This window comes from Danio rerio, chromosome 16 (genome assembly GCF_052040795.2).
Source record: "Danio rerio strain M-AB ecotype USA chromosome 16, GRCz13ab, whole genome shotgun sequence".
Lineage (NCBI taxonomy): Eukaryota > Metazoa > Chordata > Actinopteri > Cypriniformes > Danionidae > Danio > Danio rerio.
The window spans coordinates 33,059,083-33,079,975 of record NC_141036.1 but is presented as its reverse complement, the minus strand read 5'-3'; the positions used below and the strand labels follow the sequence as shown (position 1 = coordinate 33,079,975).

At 33.6% G+C, this 20,893-nt stretch overlaps 1 protein-coding gene and 1 long non-coding RNA gene across 4 annotated transcripts in view; one reads left to right on the top strand and one right to left on the bottom strand.

Annotated features, from left to right (window-relative positions):
- Nucleotides 1–4,905, bottom strand: part of LOC147833362 (retrovirus-related Pol polyprotein from transposon opus-like) — a 19,530-nt gene extending 14,625 nt beyond the window's left edge. The window contains exons 1-2 of the long non-coding RNA XR_015511520.1: nucleotides 4,806–4,905; nucleotides 2,026–2,219 (exon numbers count right to left, since the gene is read on the bottom strand). This is a non-coding gene — a long non-coding RNA (retrovirus-related Pol polyprotein from transposon opus-like). The remainder of the gene's footprint in view (nucleotides 1–2,025; nucleotides 2,220–4,805) is intronic.
- plin6 (perilipin 6) overlaps nucleotides 1–20,893 on the top strand; it is a 23,915-nt gene extending 3,022 nt beyond the window's left edge. The window contains exons 3-9 of one of the 3 annotated variants that reach the window (XM_087286312.1): nucleotides 1,918–1,953; nucleotides 2,034–2,232; nucleotides 3,164–3,246; nucleotides 4,831–5,068; nucleotides 5,983–6,191; nucleotides 15,329–15,595; nucleotides 18,463–20,893. In XM_087286312.1, coding sequence (XP_087142438.1) covers nucleotides 1,930–1,953; nucleotides 2,034–2,232; nucleotides 3,164–3,246; nucleotides 4,831–5,068; nucleotides 5,983–6,191; nucleotides 15,329–15,595; nucleotides 18,463–18,915 — 1,473 coding nt within the window. In that variant the 5' untranslated portion in view covers nucleotides 1,918–1,929 and the 3' untranslated portion in view covers nucleotides 18,916–20,893. 3 annotated transcript variants of the gene reach the window in all.

The window sequence follows — 20,893 nt, the reverse complement described above, 5'->3', positions numbered from 1 at the left end:
TTTTATAATTTTAGTTTTGTTTTGGACAGCTGCACAGTTCAATCTCTAAAATAACACCATAAACAAATTCCATTTCAAATTTCATTTCAAGGATCTATGTTTGTTTTTAAGTACTTTGCAAGTCTTGAATCTAGGGCTGCACAATTTATCCTTTCAGCATTGATATCGCAATGTGATCATTCGCAATAGTCACATCATAAGCAGTGTTGTAGAAATTTATTTTAAAAAGTAATGCATTACAATATTGAGTTACTCCCCAAAAAAGTAAATAGCTGTGTTTGTTAGTTACTTTTTATGGTAAGCACTGTGTTATGTTTTTTGAGTTAATTTGCATTACTTTTTCTGAGCTGGCTGAGGCTTGATGTCTTTCAGAACTTGCAAGAGTTGACTTGCAAGAGTTGACTTGCAACTTGAGTTTTTTTTTTTCTTTTTTTTTTAAATAGAGGAGTTAACGACACGCTGTATAACCTTCATTTACCTTTAAAAACACACAGTAAAAAATGAATGAAGGGTAATGTTATCTTCTGAGAATTTCCTGACCCCACCCCGGAGTTACGCATGTCGTATATACAGATTAATGACAGTTTAAAGCAGTGTGTTTGCTACTTTTGTACTTTTTGTCTTATTCAAAAGTAAAATCACTGTCAATTCAGATAATCCTCTTTTTTCTTTTTTTCCATGCGTTTAAAATAATGAGAATATGTTTATTGCAAAAATCGAAGGGTCTGTCATCTTCATTTCTGTCTGTTCCTGCATTCTTTTATGGAGTGTGTGATTCAACATGACTACATTCATTTTAATTTAGCAAATACTTTTTTTTGGAATTAAATTAAAAAGTAACTCACATAATTTTTTTTTTTAAGTAACTCAGATATTATTACTTAATTTTGAAAAGTAATGCGTTTCTTTACTTTTTACTTAGAAAAGTAATATCATTATGTAACTCGCATTACTTGTAATATGTTATCCCCAACACTGATCGCAAGTAAGCAATGTTAAGTTTTTCAGGCCTGTGACTGTGCAAAGGTTTTAAAAGCCTTAAGGCCTAAGAAAATGCACCATTTGTATCTTTGAAAATTTAATGATTAATTTTATGGAAATTCATGGATTTTTTAAAATAAAACGAATGCTGTTTCATTTTACATTGGATCATTCAATTACTGTATACCTGAATGCATTTCGACTCTTCGGAAAACAATTAAACACTGTGTATTTAAATAGCATATTTTTCTATATTGAATTTATCTATGCTTGTAGATTGTTTATTATACAAATATTGTGTTCAAAAATATAAATATTATGCTTATTATACAAGACTTATTGTGCTCAAGTGCTATACAAATAAACTTGAATTATATTTTAGGCATTCCCCTGAAGAACCTTCCCAATCCAATTACAATTATTCAATTATACTCATATTTAAAAATACAACCTCGATAATTATATTCCAAATTAAACGATAATCATATATATTTCGATATCAGTTTTTAATGCTTCCAGATTTGTAAGAGTACCCCTACGATGATGCCACAACAATGAAGCCACAAAAATTAGAGGGTTCATTAAATGGCATAACATTTTTGGCCAATAAATGTTTGGTGGTCGAAAATTCAGTACATCTCTAATATTAACACACCTTTAGAGTCCCATTGTTACGCATTTCTGCTGTGTGATCTTGGATCAATATGGAGTAAAAAAAAAAGTAAAAAGCTTATCATAGTTATTGACATACACTTTAGCGCAATTTGATATAATATCGTTTATTGGCCCAACCCTTCCACATTACTTTCAAAACATACTTGCAATTCAACATCAGTGCAATCTAATCCTTCCAAAAAAAAAAAAAAAGTCAAAATGAAAATAACTGGAAATCTTTCTGACACAATATGTTTGATATGCTCTGGTTTGCCTCCACAGCACTAAACAGACATGATTAAAACAAGAAACAGTGAGGTGAGCTTACTTTTCAAGGTTACTCCACACTGTTAACTTCTGCATCGTTATCATGCTAAATGACAGACTTGCCTGCGCAGGGGAACGTCCTAAACCGTGTGGTGAAACTGCCACTGGTCAGCTCTGCGCTGCAGCAGGCCTCATCCGTCTACACAGTTGTGAAAGGACGGTATCCACTGCTGGGGTTTGTGGGAGGTGTAGCAGAGCTGGGTGTCCGTAGTGCATCCACAGCAGCCCTCCAACAAGCTGCTCCACTGCTCCAGAACCTACAGCCAGAAAGTGAGTCCTTCATAGTCCTTTTTTTATAGCTGAAATTATATATGAGACATGCATGCTCACAACAAAAGTACAAAATATCTATAGAAAAAAAGCATACTAAACAGATGCATATATATACAGTTGAAGTCAGAATTAATAGCCCCCATTTGATTTTTTTTCTTTTTAAATTATTCCCCTAATCAGGGGTGTCCACACTCAGTCCTGGTGGGCCGGTGTCCTGCAAAGTTTAGTTACAACCCCAATCAGACACACCTAGGTTAGCTAATTAAGCTCTTACTATGCTTTCTAGAAACATTCATGCAGGTGTGTTGAGACAAGTTGGAGCTAAAATCTGCTGGACACAGCCCCTCCAGGACCGAGTTTGGACACCCCTGATCTAAATGTTGTTTAACAGAGCAAGGACATTTTCACTGGATGTCTGATATTATTTTCTCTTCTAAAGAAAGTCTTATTTGTTTTATTTAGGCTAGAATAAAAGCAGTTTTTAATTTTTTTAAAAAACATTTTAAGGTCAATATTATTAGCCCCTTTAAGCTATATTTGTTTTTGATAGTCTGCAGAACAAACCATCGTTATACAATAACTTGCCTAATTACCCTAACCTGCCTAGTTAACCTAATTAACCTAGTTAAGCCTTTAAAAGTCACTTTAAGCTGTATAGAAGTGTCCTGAAAAATATCTAGTCAAATATTATTTACTGTCATCATGGCAAAGACAAAATAAATCAGTTATTAGAGATGAGTTATTAAGACTTTTATGTTTAGAAATGTGTTGAAAATTTTTTTCTCTCTGTTAAACAGAAATTGGGGGGAAAAAAACAGGGTGGCTAATAATTCAGGGTGGCTAATAAGTCTGACTTAAACTTAAACATTTTACAAAGTACATGTCTTGGTAATAAATTAAAATAATTATTTCATTTTGGCTTTCGCAGTTGAGGCAGTGAATACTTATGCAATGGTGGGTTTGGACCAACTTGAGAAGTACTTCCCTATCCTCCAACAGCCCACAGATGAGGTGTGTGTGTATTTGGATGTGTGTGAGAGAGAAAGACTGGATCATCAGCATGAATTAGAACTATTCTAAATATTTACCATTTAAATTAAGTAACTATTTAGTAAACATTTTTTACTTTATTTATAGAAGTTTTTTGTAAAAACATAACACCAAATAGTGCACATCGTGTATATATGTTAACAAAATGATCTCAGTGTTATTACCTGATACTAACTAGAACATGCACCAAAACACTAGCAAACAATACAGCAATTATACAGCACCATAAAATAAAACAATAAAAAATCTCAGCCAGACTAATGGAATGAAAAACAACATAGAATGACATGTAAAAAGGAAGGAGAGAGAGAAAAAAATATTACCAAAAATAAATGATTACAGAAACATTATTAACCTACACACCTAAGGAAAGGGGCCCATATTTTGTCATTCAAATTCTATTCGCCAAATCTAGAGAAAACTAACCTTTCCAGATTGAGGGCAGAAACCATTTGGCGAACCATTAAAAAAAATTTGGAGGTGTCGTGGATTTCCACTCCCTCAGAATCACTTTCTTGGCCAGCACCATGCCAAACATAAGGGAGAGTTGTTGATGTTTCGGCCAAGTTTGAGCCTGGTCTGATCATCCAAATAGTGCTATTTCCACATCAATTTTAATGTCCATTTCAAAAACCTGGGAGTAAAGTCTGAAGATACTTTTCCAAAATTTGTAGGACCAGAATATATGACCATAGGTCCCTACTGCGCCTTTGCATTTATCACACAAAGGAGACAAAAAATACAGCTTATTTAGTTTGGCTTTATTATAGGGTAAATATCTTAGATTTTCTGTAAGTTAAATATTATTCATAATATTTTTTTTACAATAAGGTAGATGTAAATTTATTTGAAATAAAATGTATATTTTAGCATGACCTTGGGATTACTTAAAAGTACAAAATTAATCAAATGTTAACCTAATTTAAAGGAAATATCCGATTTTTAAAATCTCCCTCAGTAGCTTACATTTTGAGAATACAGTTCTGGAATCTGTAACAACTATAATACTTAATTCAACATCTGCACATTTATTTTTTGGTGATACTAAATCTGAGCAGCTATTGTTTAACAATGATTATTGGTTATAATTATTAGTAGATTATTAGCTTTCAGAAAATGCAAATGATTACAAAGTTCAGATGTCATCTGGCCATTTAAAGCATTTTGACGCTAGTTACCAAGTTTTAAAGACAAGTGTTTACATGATTTTTAAACATAGTAGAGCCTGCATTTTTATTGTATATTTTAAACATTCAAGTCAATCTTATGGATTCATAACGTCATTGAGTCAACTTGTTTCTGTTTCGTCAGTGTTAAGAGGACTTTTCGCGCGCTTTTCGGTAACAACATCTTTGATTACTACTACAGCTCTTATTAAATATCATAATCTATAGAAAGAAACAGACTTAAGTAGACATAATTTTCGATATTTGCACTAACATATGGTCTTTATGTATGATTTGGAGGCAGTTTTGTCGTGGTTGTCGGTTTGTTTGCTTAATGGAGAGTTTACCCCTTACCTCTGCTTGACTGCCCTCCCCTCAGGTGGTCGCTAATCTAAAGGACGCTTTCTTTTCTCGGCTGGACGATGCTCAGTCTCGACTGAATGATGAGCTGGACAGAGCCGTGGACAGATGGGACAGGCTGATAGACCAGATGTGGCGCCTCCTGGCGGAAGCTCAGGGATCGGGCCCGGGACGAGCAATCACAGCGGGTCTGGATGAGCTCATCACGCAGTCAGAAGAGGCGGTGGCGTATTATCTGCCCCTGCCACCCACCTTGCGTAAGAACGTACACACACTGAACTGACAGCGAGACACGAGGTTTATTGGAAATTACTTTGAAAAAAAGTTAGCACAATAGTATTATGCGTATGCGGGATGTAACCACAAGATGGCGCAAATGTTCTGTCTGTTTGAGATTAGTTTGTTGGCTTTTTTAGGGTTATTTTCTGCCAGAATTAGCAGCATTGCAAGTCATTTAGCAGTCATTAGCATAGAAGTAGACTGTATACGTATTATTCAACACTATATTTTGATAGCATACATTTTTTGTTAAAAATAAACAATTTACTTCATTAGTAGCATATTTTTGATACTTTTGCAAGTATGTCAACTTACAAACTCACCCATAACCGAGCTCACAGAGAATCACAGGAGGGTTATTAGAAGAAAAAGCATTTTAAAATTGTCAAAAATGTTATATTTCATTTATTAATAAAATTAAAGGGTAAAATAAACGAATATCAATATTCAAATAAATGTTTAATTAAATTGATACACAGATGAAATTTACAATTAATTGTACAATAAATTAAAAATAATTAAAATTAAATTAAAAAAGTAAAAACACAGATTGAATTAAAATGAATAATATAAATTTGTTTAAAACGATGTAAACAAATTATTAAACAGAGTACTGTCATGAGTATGTATAATACATAATGACATCATTTTAGGCCTATTATTAAATATTTTATGATAAGGCATGTGGCACTTGAAAGGTTACACAAATTTCTGCATTGAAAGTTATTTGACACGTTTTTTCTCTCACTTTCAGAGGGATATAGTCATAAAAATAATAAAATATAACTAAATATATTCCTCAGATCAGCTGTTTAAACAAATTGAAGCCACTTCAGTTAGTTTCTGAATAATACATTGAAATCACAAGCACTTTATACTGTCTCATCTTTAGGTTACGAGTATGAGAGAATGGTGCAGAGTTATGAAGATGAACACCTTCATAATGACGACGATGAAGATGATGATGATGAAGAGCCTCCAATGTGGATGCGCATCCGTAGCCTGTTGTTGTGCCTATACTTTCAGCTGTATTACAGACTGATGAAGCTGAGAGAAAGAGTGGACAACATATTGCAGATGTTGGGGGCTGCAGCTGAAACGGTAGGCCTCTGTATAAAAACCACTCTTTAATACAACTTTGACCATTTCTTAATTAATTGAATTCCTAGCAAAATGTTTATATAATGTTGTGATGACTACTTTCTTTTGTACATGATTTACTCATCGAAAGCAGTACATACATACATGCATACATACATACATACAAACATGCATAAAATAGGGTATAAAAATATATAAGATAAATGATCATTTTAGCATTTCAAAATGTTATAATTTTTAATGATTTTTTCAGGTCTATAAATCTTATATCCAGGTTTTCCCTAATGGAATGTTTATTTTCAGTGTTTTCCCAGTGTTGGGTTGCAGCTGGAAGGGCATTTGCTGCGCAAAACATATGCTGGAAAAGTTGGCGGTTCATTCTGCTGTGGCAACCCCTGATTAATAAAGGGACTAAGCCGAAAAGAAAATAAATGAATGAAAACAATTGTTGAGGTTGTCAGTAAAATGAGGATTAGCTTGACTTTTAATTTTTGTGCCTTTTTGGAAACATTAATAATGAAGAAATAAACTCCTTGTATTTGTTTCAGAATATATATATATTTATTCCAATGATTTTAAAGATGAATTTTCAGCTTCAATACTCCAGTCTTAAGTCACATGATCTTTCAGAAATGACTCTAATATTATTATTGTTATTATTATCATTATTATTATTTTGAATAATAATGGTAATAGTAATAAAAGCAATAGTTACTGGACTAATAAATTCATTCGAAAATACATACAGTAAGTAATGAATAAATGTTTCATAAACAAGTATTTAACAATTTAACATTTTTTTACATTTAATAAGTGCTGGTTTGATAAACAGAATAGTTATATATATATATATATATATATATATATATATATATATATATATATATATATATATATATATATACTTATATATATATATAATTTTACTCTAAAATATTTTTTTATATTTTAAATATATATATATACACACACACACACACACACACACACACACACACACACACACACACACACACACACACAGTACTCAGCTTATATGAGTGCACCCCTTTTTTTAATTTATATTTTCTTTACTATAATATATTACTCATATAGTGACTATACATTAGATTAGTCAGTACAAAAGACAAAACTGGAGCTAATCTAACTAAATAATTTATGATAAAAGTACAAAAATTTGTAGCAATTGTAGCATTTTAGTAGCATTTTCAAAATGGGATGTACTCATTTATGCTAAGCACTATATACAGTTGAAGTCAGAATTATTAGCCCCCATTTAATTCTTTTGTCTTTTTTAAATATTTCCCAAATTATGTTTAAAGAGCAAGGAAATTTTCACAATATGTCTGATAATATTTTTTTCATCTGGAGAAAGTCTTATTTGTTTTATTTTGGCTAAAATAGAGGGCTAAAATTTGAGGACAAAATTATTAGCCCCTTTAAGCAATTTTTTCTGACTGTCTTCAGAACAAACCATCGTTATACAATAACTTGCCTAATTACCCTAACCTGCCTAGTTAACCTAATTACCCTAGTTAATTCTTTAAATGTCACTTTAACCTGTATAGAAGTGTCTTGAAAAACATCTAGTAAAGTATTATTTACTGTCATAATGGTAAAGATAAAATAAATCAGTGACTAGAGATGAGTTATTAAAACTATTATGTTTAGAAATGTGTTGAAAAAATCTCTCTGTTAAAGAGAAATTGGGGGGAAATAAACAGGGGGGCCAATAATTCTGACTTCATCTGTATATCATCATCCTATCATTTTGCTTCAGCTTAGTCCCTTAGTCCTACTCATCAAGGGTCGCCCCAGTGGAATGAACTGCCAACTTATTCAGCATATGTTTTATAAAGCTGAGCTACTGAGCCACAGTGTGACCTATATATACAGTGCCTATAAAGAAAATCCTCATACCCTGTGAAAATCTACCTTTATTCAGATTATACCCTGCTTTATCAATGAAGCAGTTTCATTTAGTTCATTTAACGCACCAAAATACAGACAAGGAAAATATAAACCCTAAAATAAAAGACATATGCACAAATAAGCCATAAATGACAAAAAAAAACTTAATAAAAAAACGTAATAATAGAACTGTGAAAGTATTTTACAAATACTGAAATAAAACCGAAAAAGAAAACAAGACATGAGTCATGAGTCAGTATGAAGAGCGGTATGTTGAGATCAAATCACAAAATAAATATAGCCACAAACATGTCTGGTTCAGAGACTCAGTCGACACTGAAAGCATGATAACGGCAGGGAGTGCCTCCTCAAAACCTCCTTAAACCAGAAAGTATCTCTTCTTCTTCAAGTCTAAATTTAAAATATCTCATGTACGTGCCTCAGTGCCATGCTGCAGTCATTCCTGCTGCCCTGCCACCCTCAGGCCTTCCTGTCTAGTCTGTAGTCACACACACATAGAAACAATCACAGCAATCACTTGTTCCAAATCATGACCCCTGAGACACATTAAGCCAAGGAAAGACGTGGGGAAAGGCAGAGAAAAGTTTCGAGATGTACTCAAACATTACAGGCCTATTAAGTATGACCTTTTCAGTGTATGAAGCATTATTAGCAACAGAATTTGTTTTATAATTTCAAATTATTTTTACATTTGTGCTTTTAGTTGATTTAAAACCTTTTTCTTTGACTTGCCTTACTAAAATTAAGAAGACTTTAACTTAAGTAAGTTAAAGTTGTGTAAAGTTTAAGTATAGTTTATGGAGTAATATTCTAATATTAATGTTCTAGTAGAATACTTGTAAGTGCATTTCAAGTAGTTTGATATTATTTGGGAGTTCACAGAAAAAAATATTTATTAGATTTTCTAAACCTTTTTAAGGTAAGGGGTTGCAAACAATCTATATAGGCTGATTATTATACATTGATTGTATTTATACAAAGTAAGTTGAACCTTAATAAAATTAATTTGTTTGTTTAAATGTAGCCCATATAAATTGTTTGCAACCACTTTTTTTTCAGTGTAGCTGTTAATTCAAACGTTTACTACTACCTAACGTTACATTTAGACTACCTTACAAGGTGTACTTTTATAAAGAAACAACACTGTAAAAAGTGATTAATTACTGAAAGCGAGTAAACCAGTAGCCTTAAAAGCAACAAGTTGACTTTACAAAAATGAAAGTAAACCCTTGGAACTGTTTAGTTGACTTAATGTTTATAATTATGCAAATTGTAATCACTTTTTTAAAAATAAAAGTGAACTAATCACTTTTTTCCCAATACAAATGTATTGTTTTGTCCCCAGCAATTCTGTATCTAGCAAAATGACATACAGTAAAATATATCTGTAACACTTTATTTAGATGATTCCTTTGACATTTAAATGACTATTGTAAACGTTGCAAGTACATGTCAACTTACACTAGCCCTAACCCTAACCCATAACAGTCTGCTTATAATCTAATGAGAATTAGTTGCCATTTAGATGAAATAAACCTTAAATTCAACAAATGGACCATCAAAATAAAATGTGACCAATACATCTGCTTTCCAGACTCCAGTGTGTCCTCTAAACTCAATACAGGCTATAATTGTAGATTTTATAAACTTAATGAAGCACCAAATATGAAATATTGTAATAATTACAGTATTATATGAAAACAGACGTGCTAAAATAGTCTGACACTGTAAACAGGGAATAGTTGACTTAATTAGCATAATTATAAAAATGAAGCCAACTTAACAGTTCCAAATTAAAATGGATTTACATAGCCTTTGTGAAGTCAACTTGTTGCTTTTAAGGCAACTGGTGTACTCGCTTTCAGAAGCTAATCACTTTTTACAGTGCATAACAAGGGTTAGTTAAAATATTTAAAGCAAACTTTATTTTAAGGTGTCCTTTTTACACATATTCCGTGTACTTTTATAGCAGTTTTAAGCATTATTATAATTAGTTACAATATTATATAATTTTTTTAAGCATATTTGTAGGATTTTAAATGCACTTAACATCATGTCTGATTTTTATATTATTGTTTCATAGTATTTTTGTAAGTTTTAGTCACTCAATTGTATTCTTCTTTATATTAAAGGAGAAAATAGTAACTTATTTAGGCTGGTTGGAGGCGTCTAAGCTTTTGAAAGTCTAACATTAATGCTTTAGTGATTCCAAAATGGCAATTAAAATAAATATGAAATGTTTGTGTGCATAAAAGAAGGCTGTTTTTGATTCAAAGAAATCAAAGTTGAAATCAAGAAGTCAGTCTGCTGAATGTTTTGATGGGAGTGCTTGTTTAGACAGAGGATGGTCATGATTGAGCTGAAAACCCAGTGGGATTTAGTGCTACGTGCTGTTTGGCGGTCGCTGCTTGTGACTTGAATACCCACCAAATCACTCACACACACAGATTACAGACTGAGCTACAGGATGAGGAGATGTGGAGATTGCAGGAAAGAACAAACACAGTGCCAGCGTTCAGCAGAATCAAGCCCTCCACCCTTAAATGACACTTTGAAAACATTTATATACAGTCCTGGTCAGAATTGTTGGCAGACTTGGCACCCATGGTAAATAAGCAGAGAAAGATTTTGGTTTCCCAAAATACATTGACCTCTGTTAGTGGCACCATTTTGTTCAATACTTTTTGCGTCCTCCATTTGCTTCGATAATAGTCTTCTTCATAATGCCAAATGAGGTTGTGAACATGAGATGAGACCATTGTTTCATACACAGTCTCCTCAGATCCTTCACATTCCCAGGTTCACATAGTTGCCCTCTGTTCAGTTTACCACATCCATTCGCTATCGGGTTCAGTTCAGCACACTGGGATGGCCAGTGCTGAATCTTTATTTTATGCTCAGTGACCCATTTTTTGTGTTGCTTTTGAAGTTTGTTTTGAGTCCTTGTCCTGGTGGAACATCCAACCACAAGTCTATTATAAGACTTCTAGAAGAGGCAGTCAGGTTTGAGTTGGTTGCATTTGTACAGTGCTCAGCATAATTGAATACATCCCATTTTGAAAATGAATATCTTTATCCATTTCAATATAGGCATTTGAATTTAGGCAATGTATTTTGGTGCATTTAAACAAAACAGATTTATTAAACAGATATATTTATTAAAATAACATTTTAGTCACCATATTTAGAAATTGAAAGATAATACATTTAAACTCATGCAAAATAGTGTTAAAAAATACAACCTACAAAGTTTCAACAAAATTTTTCCAAATTTTTTTGTTTGTTTTTTTGCTTCTCTTGATTTTTCCTCTTTTAAAATTTGTATTTAATATTTTTCTACAACATATAAATTTAGGTGAACTGGTTTTTGGACTGTTATTTTAAGTTATTTTGTTATATAAGCTCCAGATTTGGCTTCAGTACTGACTAATCTAATGTATATGCACAAATATAATATTGAATAGCTTTCTATTAAAACATGAAATAAAAAGACAGATTTGTGATCGGTGTACTTATATTTTAAGATTTCTAGGACCACAAGCAGAGCAATAGACTCACACAATTAAAGATTTAACTTATTTAACTGTGGACATGGGTACCTTTTGTGATTTTCAAAAAGACAGTTAGTTGGCAGAGTTCCAGTAGTGTCTGACAAATGTTGCGTAGTGATAAATGTAGTTGAGTTTGTTTTTGAATGAGAATGTTTTTCTTAAAACCCTCTCAAAATGTATTTGGTGGTTTAGCTACAGTTGATTTCTTTACAGTTTCAATTGCAACTGTAATACTCCAGCTCATGCCTGTAGTATTTGCCATTTGTACTATTCTCCTCAAAGTGCATTATCCCTTTAACTGCCGCACCAAGAAAACTTTTTTGGATTGCATTTCTTAACTCCTAATTTCACTAGTTAGAGACTCAATGTATTATTTTTCAACACATCCTATAATTTCTAAAATATCAGCCTCTACCAAATAGTTGATATGTCGGTTAACAGTAAAAGTACTGTAAATAATACATATACTATGAAACATCAGAAAATATGAAGTGTAAGACCAATTTATTTCAAAATATAATCGAAATAAAACATTTTTTAACACAAAATCATCTTTGTTTTTTGAAATATGCCATAAAATATTTCAGATTTTCATTTAACACATTTTCTTGTTTCTTTTAAAATAAAACCAAAATGAAGTCTAGAAGTGCAACACGATTGTGTTTGATTATGTACAATGCTGAGTGTGTAAAACATTATTTATAACAGTCAAAATATGGTCAACCATTTAGTAGAGCAGGCAGTTAAAGCCTTAAGACAGTATAGACACTTCTCCAGGCTGATTTTTAACACCTCCAGTTCATTGGAGCTTCTTATTTATTTTATACTGGAAATTCTTTTCAATGTGTTGGCTATTTACAACCACTTTCCACAATATGAGAAATTAAGGTACAAAAGCAATACATTTTCAGAAGCTTTTTTGTTTATTTAAAATCACTGTATTAAAAACACTCCAGGTATCTCTATAGTTTAAATAATGTAACATTATGTAGAGCACACCTCAGTTCTGCAGCCAAACTGATGGGAAAATTAAATCTCATGTTCATCTAGAAACCCCAGATACTAACTGACCCGTTAGACACATGGCCTATCTCAGACAAGCGTTCCATGGGTAGACCAGTTTGTGTACTAAGGATCAAAGGGGCAAGGTGGGCTATTGTCTGTACAGAGTCCTTCGCTGCTTTCCCAGCAGTAGGGTGGAGAGTAATTGGGTCCAAAAGCACGAAAGCCCCTGTGCACCATGTTCAAAAGAATCTTCATTAACCAACTCTAAAAGACACCCCAGAGAGTCTGGAGCGCAGAAATGTGAGTGTGTGCTACCGGGACTGATGCTGAGCTGTCAGAGACACACACAAGTCTAAGACTTGGCAGCATAATGCCCTACAGTAATTCACGTGTTGGTCACGGGCTGTGCAGTGGACCGGAGGCGAGGTGACGGGCTTATGACAATGGGAGTTGAGAACACAGAGGGGACTTTCAAATTTGGCCGACCCACTTTTTTCTCACCTAAATGAACTGGCAATAGTCGGGGAGTCCTACTGCCAAAGCAGGGCTGTTTGTGCTGGTGTCCGCCAGACTGCTCTTGTGTATTCTCGCTCACGTTGCCTGATGGCAGATGAAGCTGCACGTGAGACGTTGGCTGGTTGTAGGATGAGCAGACAGACCTTGATAATAACCCAGGTTTAATGTGATTGCTTGTTTCAAAATCAACTTAAATGTGCTGCATAAGTACGTAAAACCTTTAAAAGTGAAGTTGATGCACTTATATTTTTGGTCTGATAAGAAAATGTACGTAAATGACACTTAAAAAAAGTGTCTCACTTTGGTAGTGCCTTTAAAAAAGGGACATTTTAAGCATTAATATATACCTCTAAAGTACAAAAAAATTCTAAGACTTACAATGTAAAAACATTACCAAATGAATTCCTTGATCCCTGAATGAACAATTATTATTTTGTGGCAGTTTCCCACATGTTTTCTTGAACACAACAGATGGAAATGATACTTTATTTGAAAATTATTTGAAAATGATTTAGTGCTGGGCCTAATTAAAGTTCAGGTACATAATGTGTTCAGACCAAAATTAAGCTATTATGCATAAGAACTGTTATAGTCTAAAAATACCTCCATTTGGTTTGTATTGGTTTGAAGTTCAAACTAAACTGGCAATATCTGGGCCTATTCTCTGAGGCTATAAACTAACAATTTCATTTTTAACAAAGACATAAGCAAAACACCCTTTTTTTGACATAGACATCTTTTGACCGTCTTCATATATATGACCTTTTTATCTGGTACACTTGCTTGGTGCTTCACCTGGTACACCAACATTAAAGGAGACCTATTAAGCAAAAATATCTTTTATGAGGAGTTTAAACACTGTTGTGTGGCACTAAAGCCCACCTCCAATGACAAAAATAATTAATTCTATTTATTTATAATCACACTTGATAAACACAGTCTGCAGAAACACTTTGATTGACATTCTGCCTTTGGACATGTCATTAGAGGGGGTAAAGTCCCACCCAATAGTGAGAATCTTTCCTTCATTAACATTAACAGCCCTGAGTAAAAAGCACCCATCCATTATTAGAGTTTTAGCACAGTACTTACTAAAAACAATGTCAGCGACTGAGATGCATTATAAATTAACTTTAGGATGCACAAATGAACACTGTAGTCTTAAAAAATGTACTAGCAGTACATTTTAAGCACTAATATCTAACTTTAAAGTACAAAAAAAATCTAAGAGTTACAATGTAAAAACATTATTAAATTAATTCTTTGATCAATAAATGAACAATTATTACTTTGTGGCAGATTCTTATGTGTTTTCTTGAACACACGAGATGAAAATGGTGCTTTATTTGGAAAATTATTTTTTGCAAAAGTTAAATTCACATTTCAGCATCCGTGAGTCCTTCAAATAAGTCAGATTACTCTTTTTACACTTAGTACTTAATTTTTTTAATAAATTAAAGTTTGTATTTACTTTAAATTACACTTAATTTTACTAATAAAGAAGTAATTGCTATTGTAAATGGCAAAAAATAAACATATTTGCATTATTTATACATAGAACAAGAAAAAAATGGTTTAATCTTAAAAGATGAAGAGATTTTATAGCGTGGACGAAACAGCTTTTCGTTACTTATCTGTAAATCTATTTTGTTTTTTGTGAATAAATAAATAAAAATCAAAAATCAAAAAATTAAACAAGCAAATCTGAACATTTAGAAACAGGGCATGGTGAGCAGGAGAGGGACAACGTTAATTTAGGAATGTCTCTTTTGTGAGTCTGAAAAGGTTCAATTGACCCCAACTGTGGCTGACAATACCAGTTTTTCTAGCAGTTATAGTTTGCTTTGTGTGTTGTTTGTTGCTTTATTTGCTCAGAGCATAGAGAGTATCCCCAAAGAACCCTTTCACGTTTCTGCAAGTTGTCTGTGGGCATTTAAACAGAGTCATTACTGCCACTTCATCAAACTGTAAGGCCCCATGTCCAGTTCACCAAGTTCAGCAATAAAAACGTGACTTCATTAAAGCTCTTCTCAGTCCATATGATCGGTTGGGCTGTCACGTTTCCTTTTAAACACCAAATGGTGTTATTATCAGGTCTATCAATGTTTCCTGACCAGCATTTGTTATATTCAGGTGGGTCTAAAGAGGCTGATGGAGATGGTGGAGATGCTGCTGCAGCTGCTTCTGTCCTTTTACACCGCTCGGGTTCATCATGTGGAGGAGCTGCGTTCTCAGCTGGTTTCTCGGCTCACAGCAGGTCTGCAGGCACTGACGGTTTGGCCTCCTGTACAGCAGATGCTGGTTCTGCCTACACAGGTACGCGCTCTCACGAACGACCTGCTGGAACTGGGACAGATTCTTATACAGCTGCTCATCAACACCACCCCGCTCTATGACCTGGTGAGCAGCACAACGTTCATTCAAATTCTGTCAATAACACACACATGCGCTTCTAGTGAAAATGAACACTGCTCTCAAAGAAAACCAGATGCAGAATGGTTGAGTCTGAAAATCAATTTGTGCTATTTAAAGATGATAGGATGAACAAAGCTAAATATGTCAGTCTGTGTTCCTGTATATAAAAACATCATAGTCTGTGTAGCACTAATCACATGGCCTGGTTTATTTTTTCTCTGTGTTACTGTGTTTCTTTATTTTCATTTAGTGCTGTACCCAATTTAAGTTCAGGTACATAATGTGTTCAGGCCACAATTAAGCTTCAATTATGCATAAGAACTGTTATAGTTTAAAAACACCTCTATTTAGTTGCACATTGGGTTTAAATTGGTTTGATGTTTGATCTTGCCTTTTGTATTCTTAGACTATAAAATGGGAATTTTGTTTTTAAACAAAGACATGAAAAGATGAAAAAAAAAAAACGCCCTTTATTTGACACAAATATCTTTTGACCATCTTTATATATGACATTTTTTTTTAAGTGGTATACTTGCTTGGTGCTTTACCTAGTGCACCAATCTCTTTTATAAGGGATTTAAACCTTGTGCACTGTTTAAATTGACTACCCTTTGTTATGTTCAGGATGAAAACATCCACTGAATTACACTGCTGTAAAAATGCAACAGATAAATATATTTTTCACATTTTGTAAAATGTTATTATTATGGGGTTAACAACCTCAGTCTTGATCAAAAATACTAAATTGTTTAGAAAATTACAGGATTTTAACTCTTTAATTGCCAACTTCTCAAATAATGTGACTGATTTGGAAAAAAAAAACGCAAAATGATGTATTTTCAATATAAGAAGTAATTGTGGACTAGATTTTTAAATCTTTTATGAAAGTTTTAAACATATGAACGATTAGTAACAACATTGGCTTTGATGCATTGTTAGATTTTCATTTTTTTTTCTTCCTAATTTACTGTTGGTGGCTGTTTTTGCCCCATTGACTTCCTTTATAACCACATTTGATGGTGTATAAATACATAGTCTTTGTTTTTCTTTACTCGGTGTAGTTCTGAGAACTGAGATGCATATTTAGTTTTCTCAGACACATCAACGTAAGTGCGTAAAGGTCATTTTTACAGTCTAACACTCTCAGACACACTTTAATTTGCTGTTATACTCGATATAAAATTGATAAACTAAGCTTTTTTCTAAAGGCTTAATGGTGCTAACTAACGATCAACATTAAAAATTACAAATTTAACCTCTTCCCAACAGGGAAAACCCCGAACAATCAAAAATGGATGATTATATGGTGTCATGGTTTTGTAATTTTAAAAAATGTGGTTACAATGGCAGTCAATGGGGCAAAATTAAATAAATTAGAGGGAAAGAAAAAAAAATTAATCAAATGCATCAAAGGCAAATGTTGTTTCACATGTCCAAGACTTTATTAAAGGGTTAAAAAATCCATTCCACAGTTACTTTTTAAATTGAAAATACAGTTGAAGTCAGAATTATTAAACCCCCTGAATTATTAGCCTCCCTGTTTATTTTTCCCCCAATTTCTGTTTAATGGAGAGAAGATTTTTTCAACACATTTCTAAACATAATAGTTTTAATAACTCATTTTTTATAACTGATTCATTTTATCTTTTGCCATGATGAAAGTACATAATATCTGACTAGATATTTGACACTTCTATACAGCTTAAAGTGACATTCAGTGACATCATTTTTAATTTGGCAATTAAAGAGTTTTTAGAAGAATTTTTCTAAACAATTTAGTAGTTTTAATCAAGACTGAGGTTGATTACAGATTTATGCAAAAAAACAGAAAAAATATTTATCAGATGCATTTTTACAGTAGTTTAATTCTGTAGATGTTTTTATTCCTAACATAATAAAAAGGTTGTAAATTTGCCCACGATACATGTTGAGTTTTTTTTTAATTTATGTTATTTTAAAGCATTTTCTCAAAATAAGATTTGTCACCTAAAATCATTCTGCTAGCTATAACACAGAAAAAGTTATGGCTAAATTAAGACAGAAAAGCACCCCAGAGATGATGAAAACATCCCCAACAGTACATAAGGGTTAAACACTGTTGTGTGGTACTATAGCCCACCTCTAATGATAAAAATTCTTTAATTGTTATAATCACATCATAAAAACAGTCTGCAGATGCACTTTGATTAACATTCTCCCTTTGTACATGTTATTAGAGGGGGAAAGTTCCACCCATTGGTGACAATCTCTTCTTCATTAGCATAAACAGCCCTGAGTGACCAGTTGTCCACCATTGGATTGTTAGCACCCTACCTGCTGAAGATAATGTATGAGACTAAAATGCTAAGAGTCCTAGTAGTTTTATTATGCACAAATGAACATTGTAGTCTCCATGGACGGCCTTTTTTTGACCCATATCTTCTGAAATTTTCAGCTTTTCACAGAGATAATGTTAGTCTTGTTTTAAATCTGCCACTATGCTGACACATATGCATTTGTAGCTCCGCCCTGTTTTGAAAAAAAAAACACAATCTAATTTAAATTTGTGTCATGCAAATCTTTGCAAACGCTCATTAGCTGGAGCTAACTGGAAAATTTAATTAGATCTCAAATATTGACAACAATGGTACAGGTCACTTCATATTTTTGTTGTTCATTTGAAATGTAGTATAATTGTGAGTTTAGAAATCAGTGTTTCAGCATTTTCCCATTGAATTAGATTTGGTCTTAGATAAACTGCAAATATAGTCTCAGATTGAACAGGACATTGACTGAATTGAATAACATTTCCAAAATACTAAAAAATAAGAATCAGAGACCTACGATAAGAGCGTTTGGTTCTACTCTCTCAGGTGAAACAGGTGTCTGATCTCGATGCTGCAAACAACCCGACTCCAGATGAGGTCCCCGAGAGTCCCTCTGGCCGTGCCTCTGCAAACAGTCTCTTCCTCAAGGCCATGGATGGTCGTCCACGTCGCCGCAGAAGCCTTTATGCCCGTTCCCGCCGCGGGTCCAGCAGTGGGGTTCCAACCAGCCCAGTTCAGTCCCCAACTCCAACCCCAAGCCCGGTCCCAGCAAATGGACGTAAAGGCAGTTTGAAGACGGATTCCAACTCAGTGGGGCCTCCAGAGCTCGACACATTGGCTGTGCCCACCACCGATATGATTCGACGCCGTTCCTCGACCACCGAGGTCCTGCTGGCTCCCATTATGCAGTTAGTAACACAGAGCCAGCGAGCGTTTGAGTATCTGAGCTCCTCAAATGAAGATCAGGTCTTACCTGTGGTGGAAACCACAGAGCACTAGGGTCTACTTATCTTCTACATTAAACCTACATTCAATTACAGATCATTTAATTACAGATTATTCGGTTTGCTGATTGTGACGAAGAGTACAGCAAACACACCGTTGAAAAAATGAATAGAATAAATCCTTTAGCTTGTCTACAAAAGACAATCATATCGTTACAATTTAACTTTTGGATGAAATCATTTACCTAGCATTGAGAATGTGCAGATGAATAAATCTTATGACAAAATCAAGCATTGTTTAGCTATGTGTATTACTTCCCTACATTAAAAAATACTATAGTAGTTTGTAGTACATGCTATAGTGGCTTTGAACCGTCCTAGTACTTGAAGAAATGTTAGCATAGACAAACAAATTACACAATATTGTACTCTACACTACACTACACGGTTTACTGTAGTAAATAGGCTGTTTAAACAGCAAAAATCAGTCCAAGGTACTTGAAAAATGTGGAAAACATATTAAAAAGCCTTTATGCACATGGCTAATCGTTAAAAAACTTGTGCGTTTCAGCAGAGAACTGCCTTCACCAGGGTAATGATTTGGTTTGTTTGATTTTGTATTTTTATACATAGGCTATTTATTACAGTTCATCAGATCACGATTACTATAAAGTACTATAGTATTTTTCATGTGGATTAGAATGAAATGAAAACAGTATGGATTTGCTTTCTGCAGTGCCATTCGTGTATGTGGCATTTTATTGCTTTCATTGTCTGATTGTAGTAGTAAGTGCAAATAAACGTATGATGTAACAGAACAGTTTGTGTAGAGCAAACAAATGTATTTTTTACTTCTGAGCCTTAGATTCTGTGGACTGAGAGTTGGATTCATGATTGACAACTATTTGCTGGAAATCATTTGTTGAAAGCTGCCAAAATGTATGTTTAATCAAGAGAAGAGGAGAAAAGTATATGATTAACATTACTTTGATTTCTCATGGGCTGAATCATGCTTTGCTAAGCAAGTGCTGATAGAAAACAATTGTGTTACGCATAGATGTGTATGAACGGTCACCGAAGGGTGTTAAATGATGTTAAAAATGTGATGTTGCAAAGCAAGTATGTTACATGTTTCAAGCTTCTAGCTTAAATCCTAACAGCCTATTGTGCTTTTTCCTGTAAACAAATGTAATATTTCTCTTTAAATGTAATTAAACAATTTAGTAAATGCAGTTGTTGTTCTGAGTACTAAAAATCAGTATATTATCAAGAATCGTGGTGTGATTCTAAGTCAGTTATGAGTTTTAGTAGTCATGTCAAAGCAGTAACTAAATCAGCATACTATCATCTCAAAAACATGGCAAGAATTAGATGCTTTGTTTCCAGTGAGAAGCTTGCTCAAGCTTTTATGACCAGCAGGGTGGATTACTGTAATGTAATGTTACTGTAACTTCTCACCCGCCTTCCCAAAAAGACTTGCATCTTACCCAAAACACCGCTGCCAGGATTCTGAACAGAACAAGAAAATCTGAGCACATCACACCTGTCCTCAGGTCTTTTCACTGGCTCCCAGTTACATTCAGAATAGATTTTAAAGTATTATTACTGGTCTATAAATCACTAAATGGCCTAGGACCTTAATACATTACAGATTTGCTGACTGAGTTCAGCCAAAGCAGGGTGAATCCACCTTCAGCTATTATTACCCTCCCTGCTGGAATCAGCTTCCAGAAGTGATTAGATGTGCTCCAACATTAGGCACATTTAAATCAACACTTAAAACACGTGTTTGGCTGTGCCTTTGCTGAATGAGCACTGTGCTACGTCCAACAGTGCGTGCTATTAAGTCTTTCTTTTTTATATATATATACTTTTATAACCTGTTTTACCACATTTTAATCATTTATTATTCATTTTTATTTTCTTATACTTGTCTCTTTTAGTCCTGTTTGTGTAAAGCACTTTGAATTACCACTGTGTATGAAATGTCCTATATAAATAAACTTGCCTTGCCTTGCTATTTGAGCAGAGAA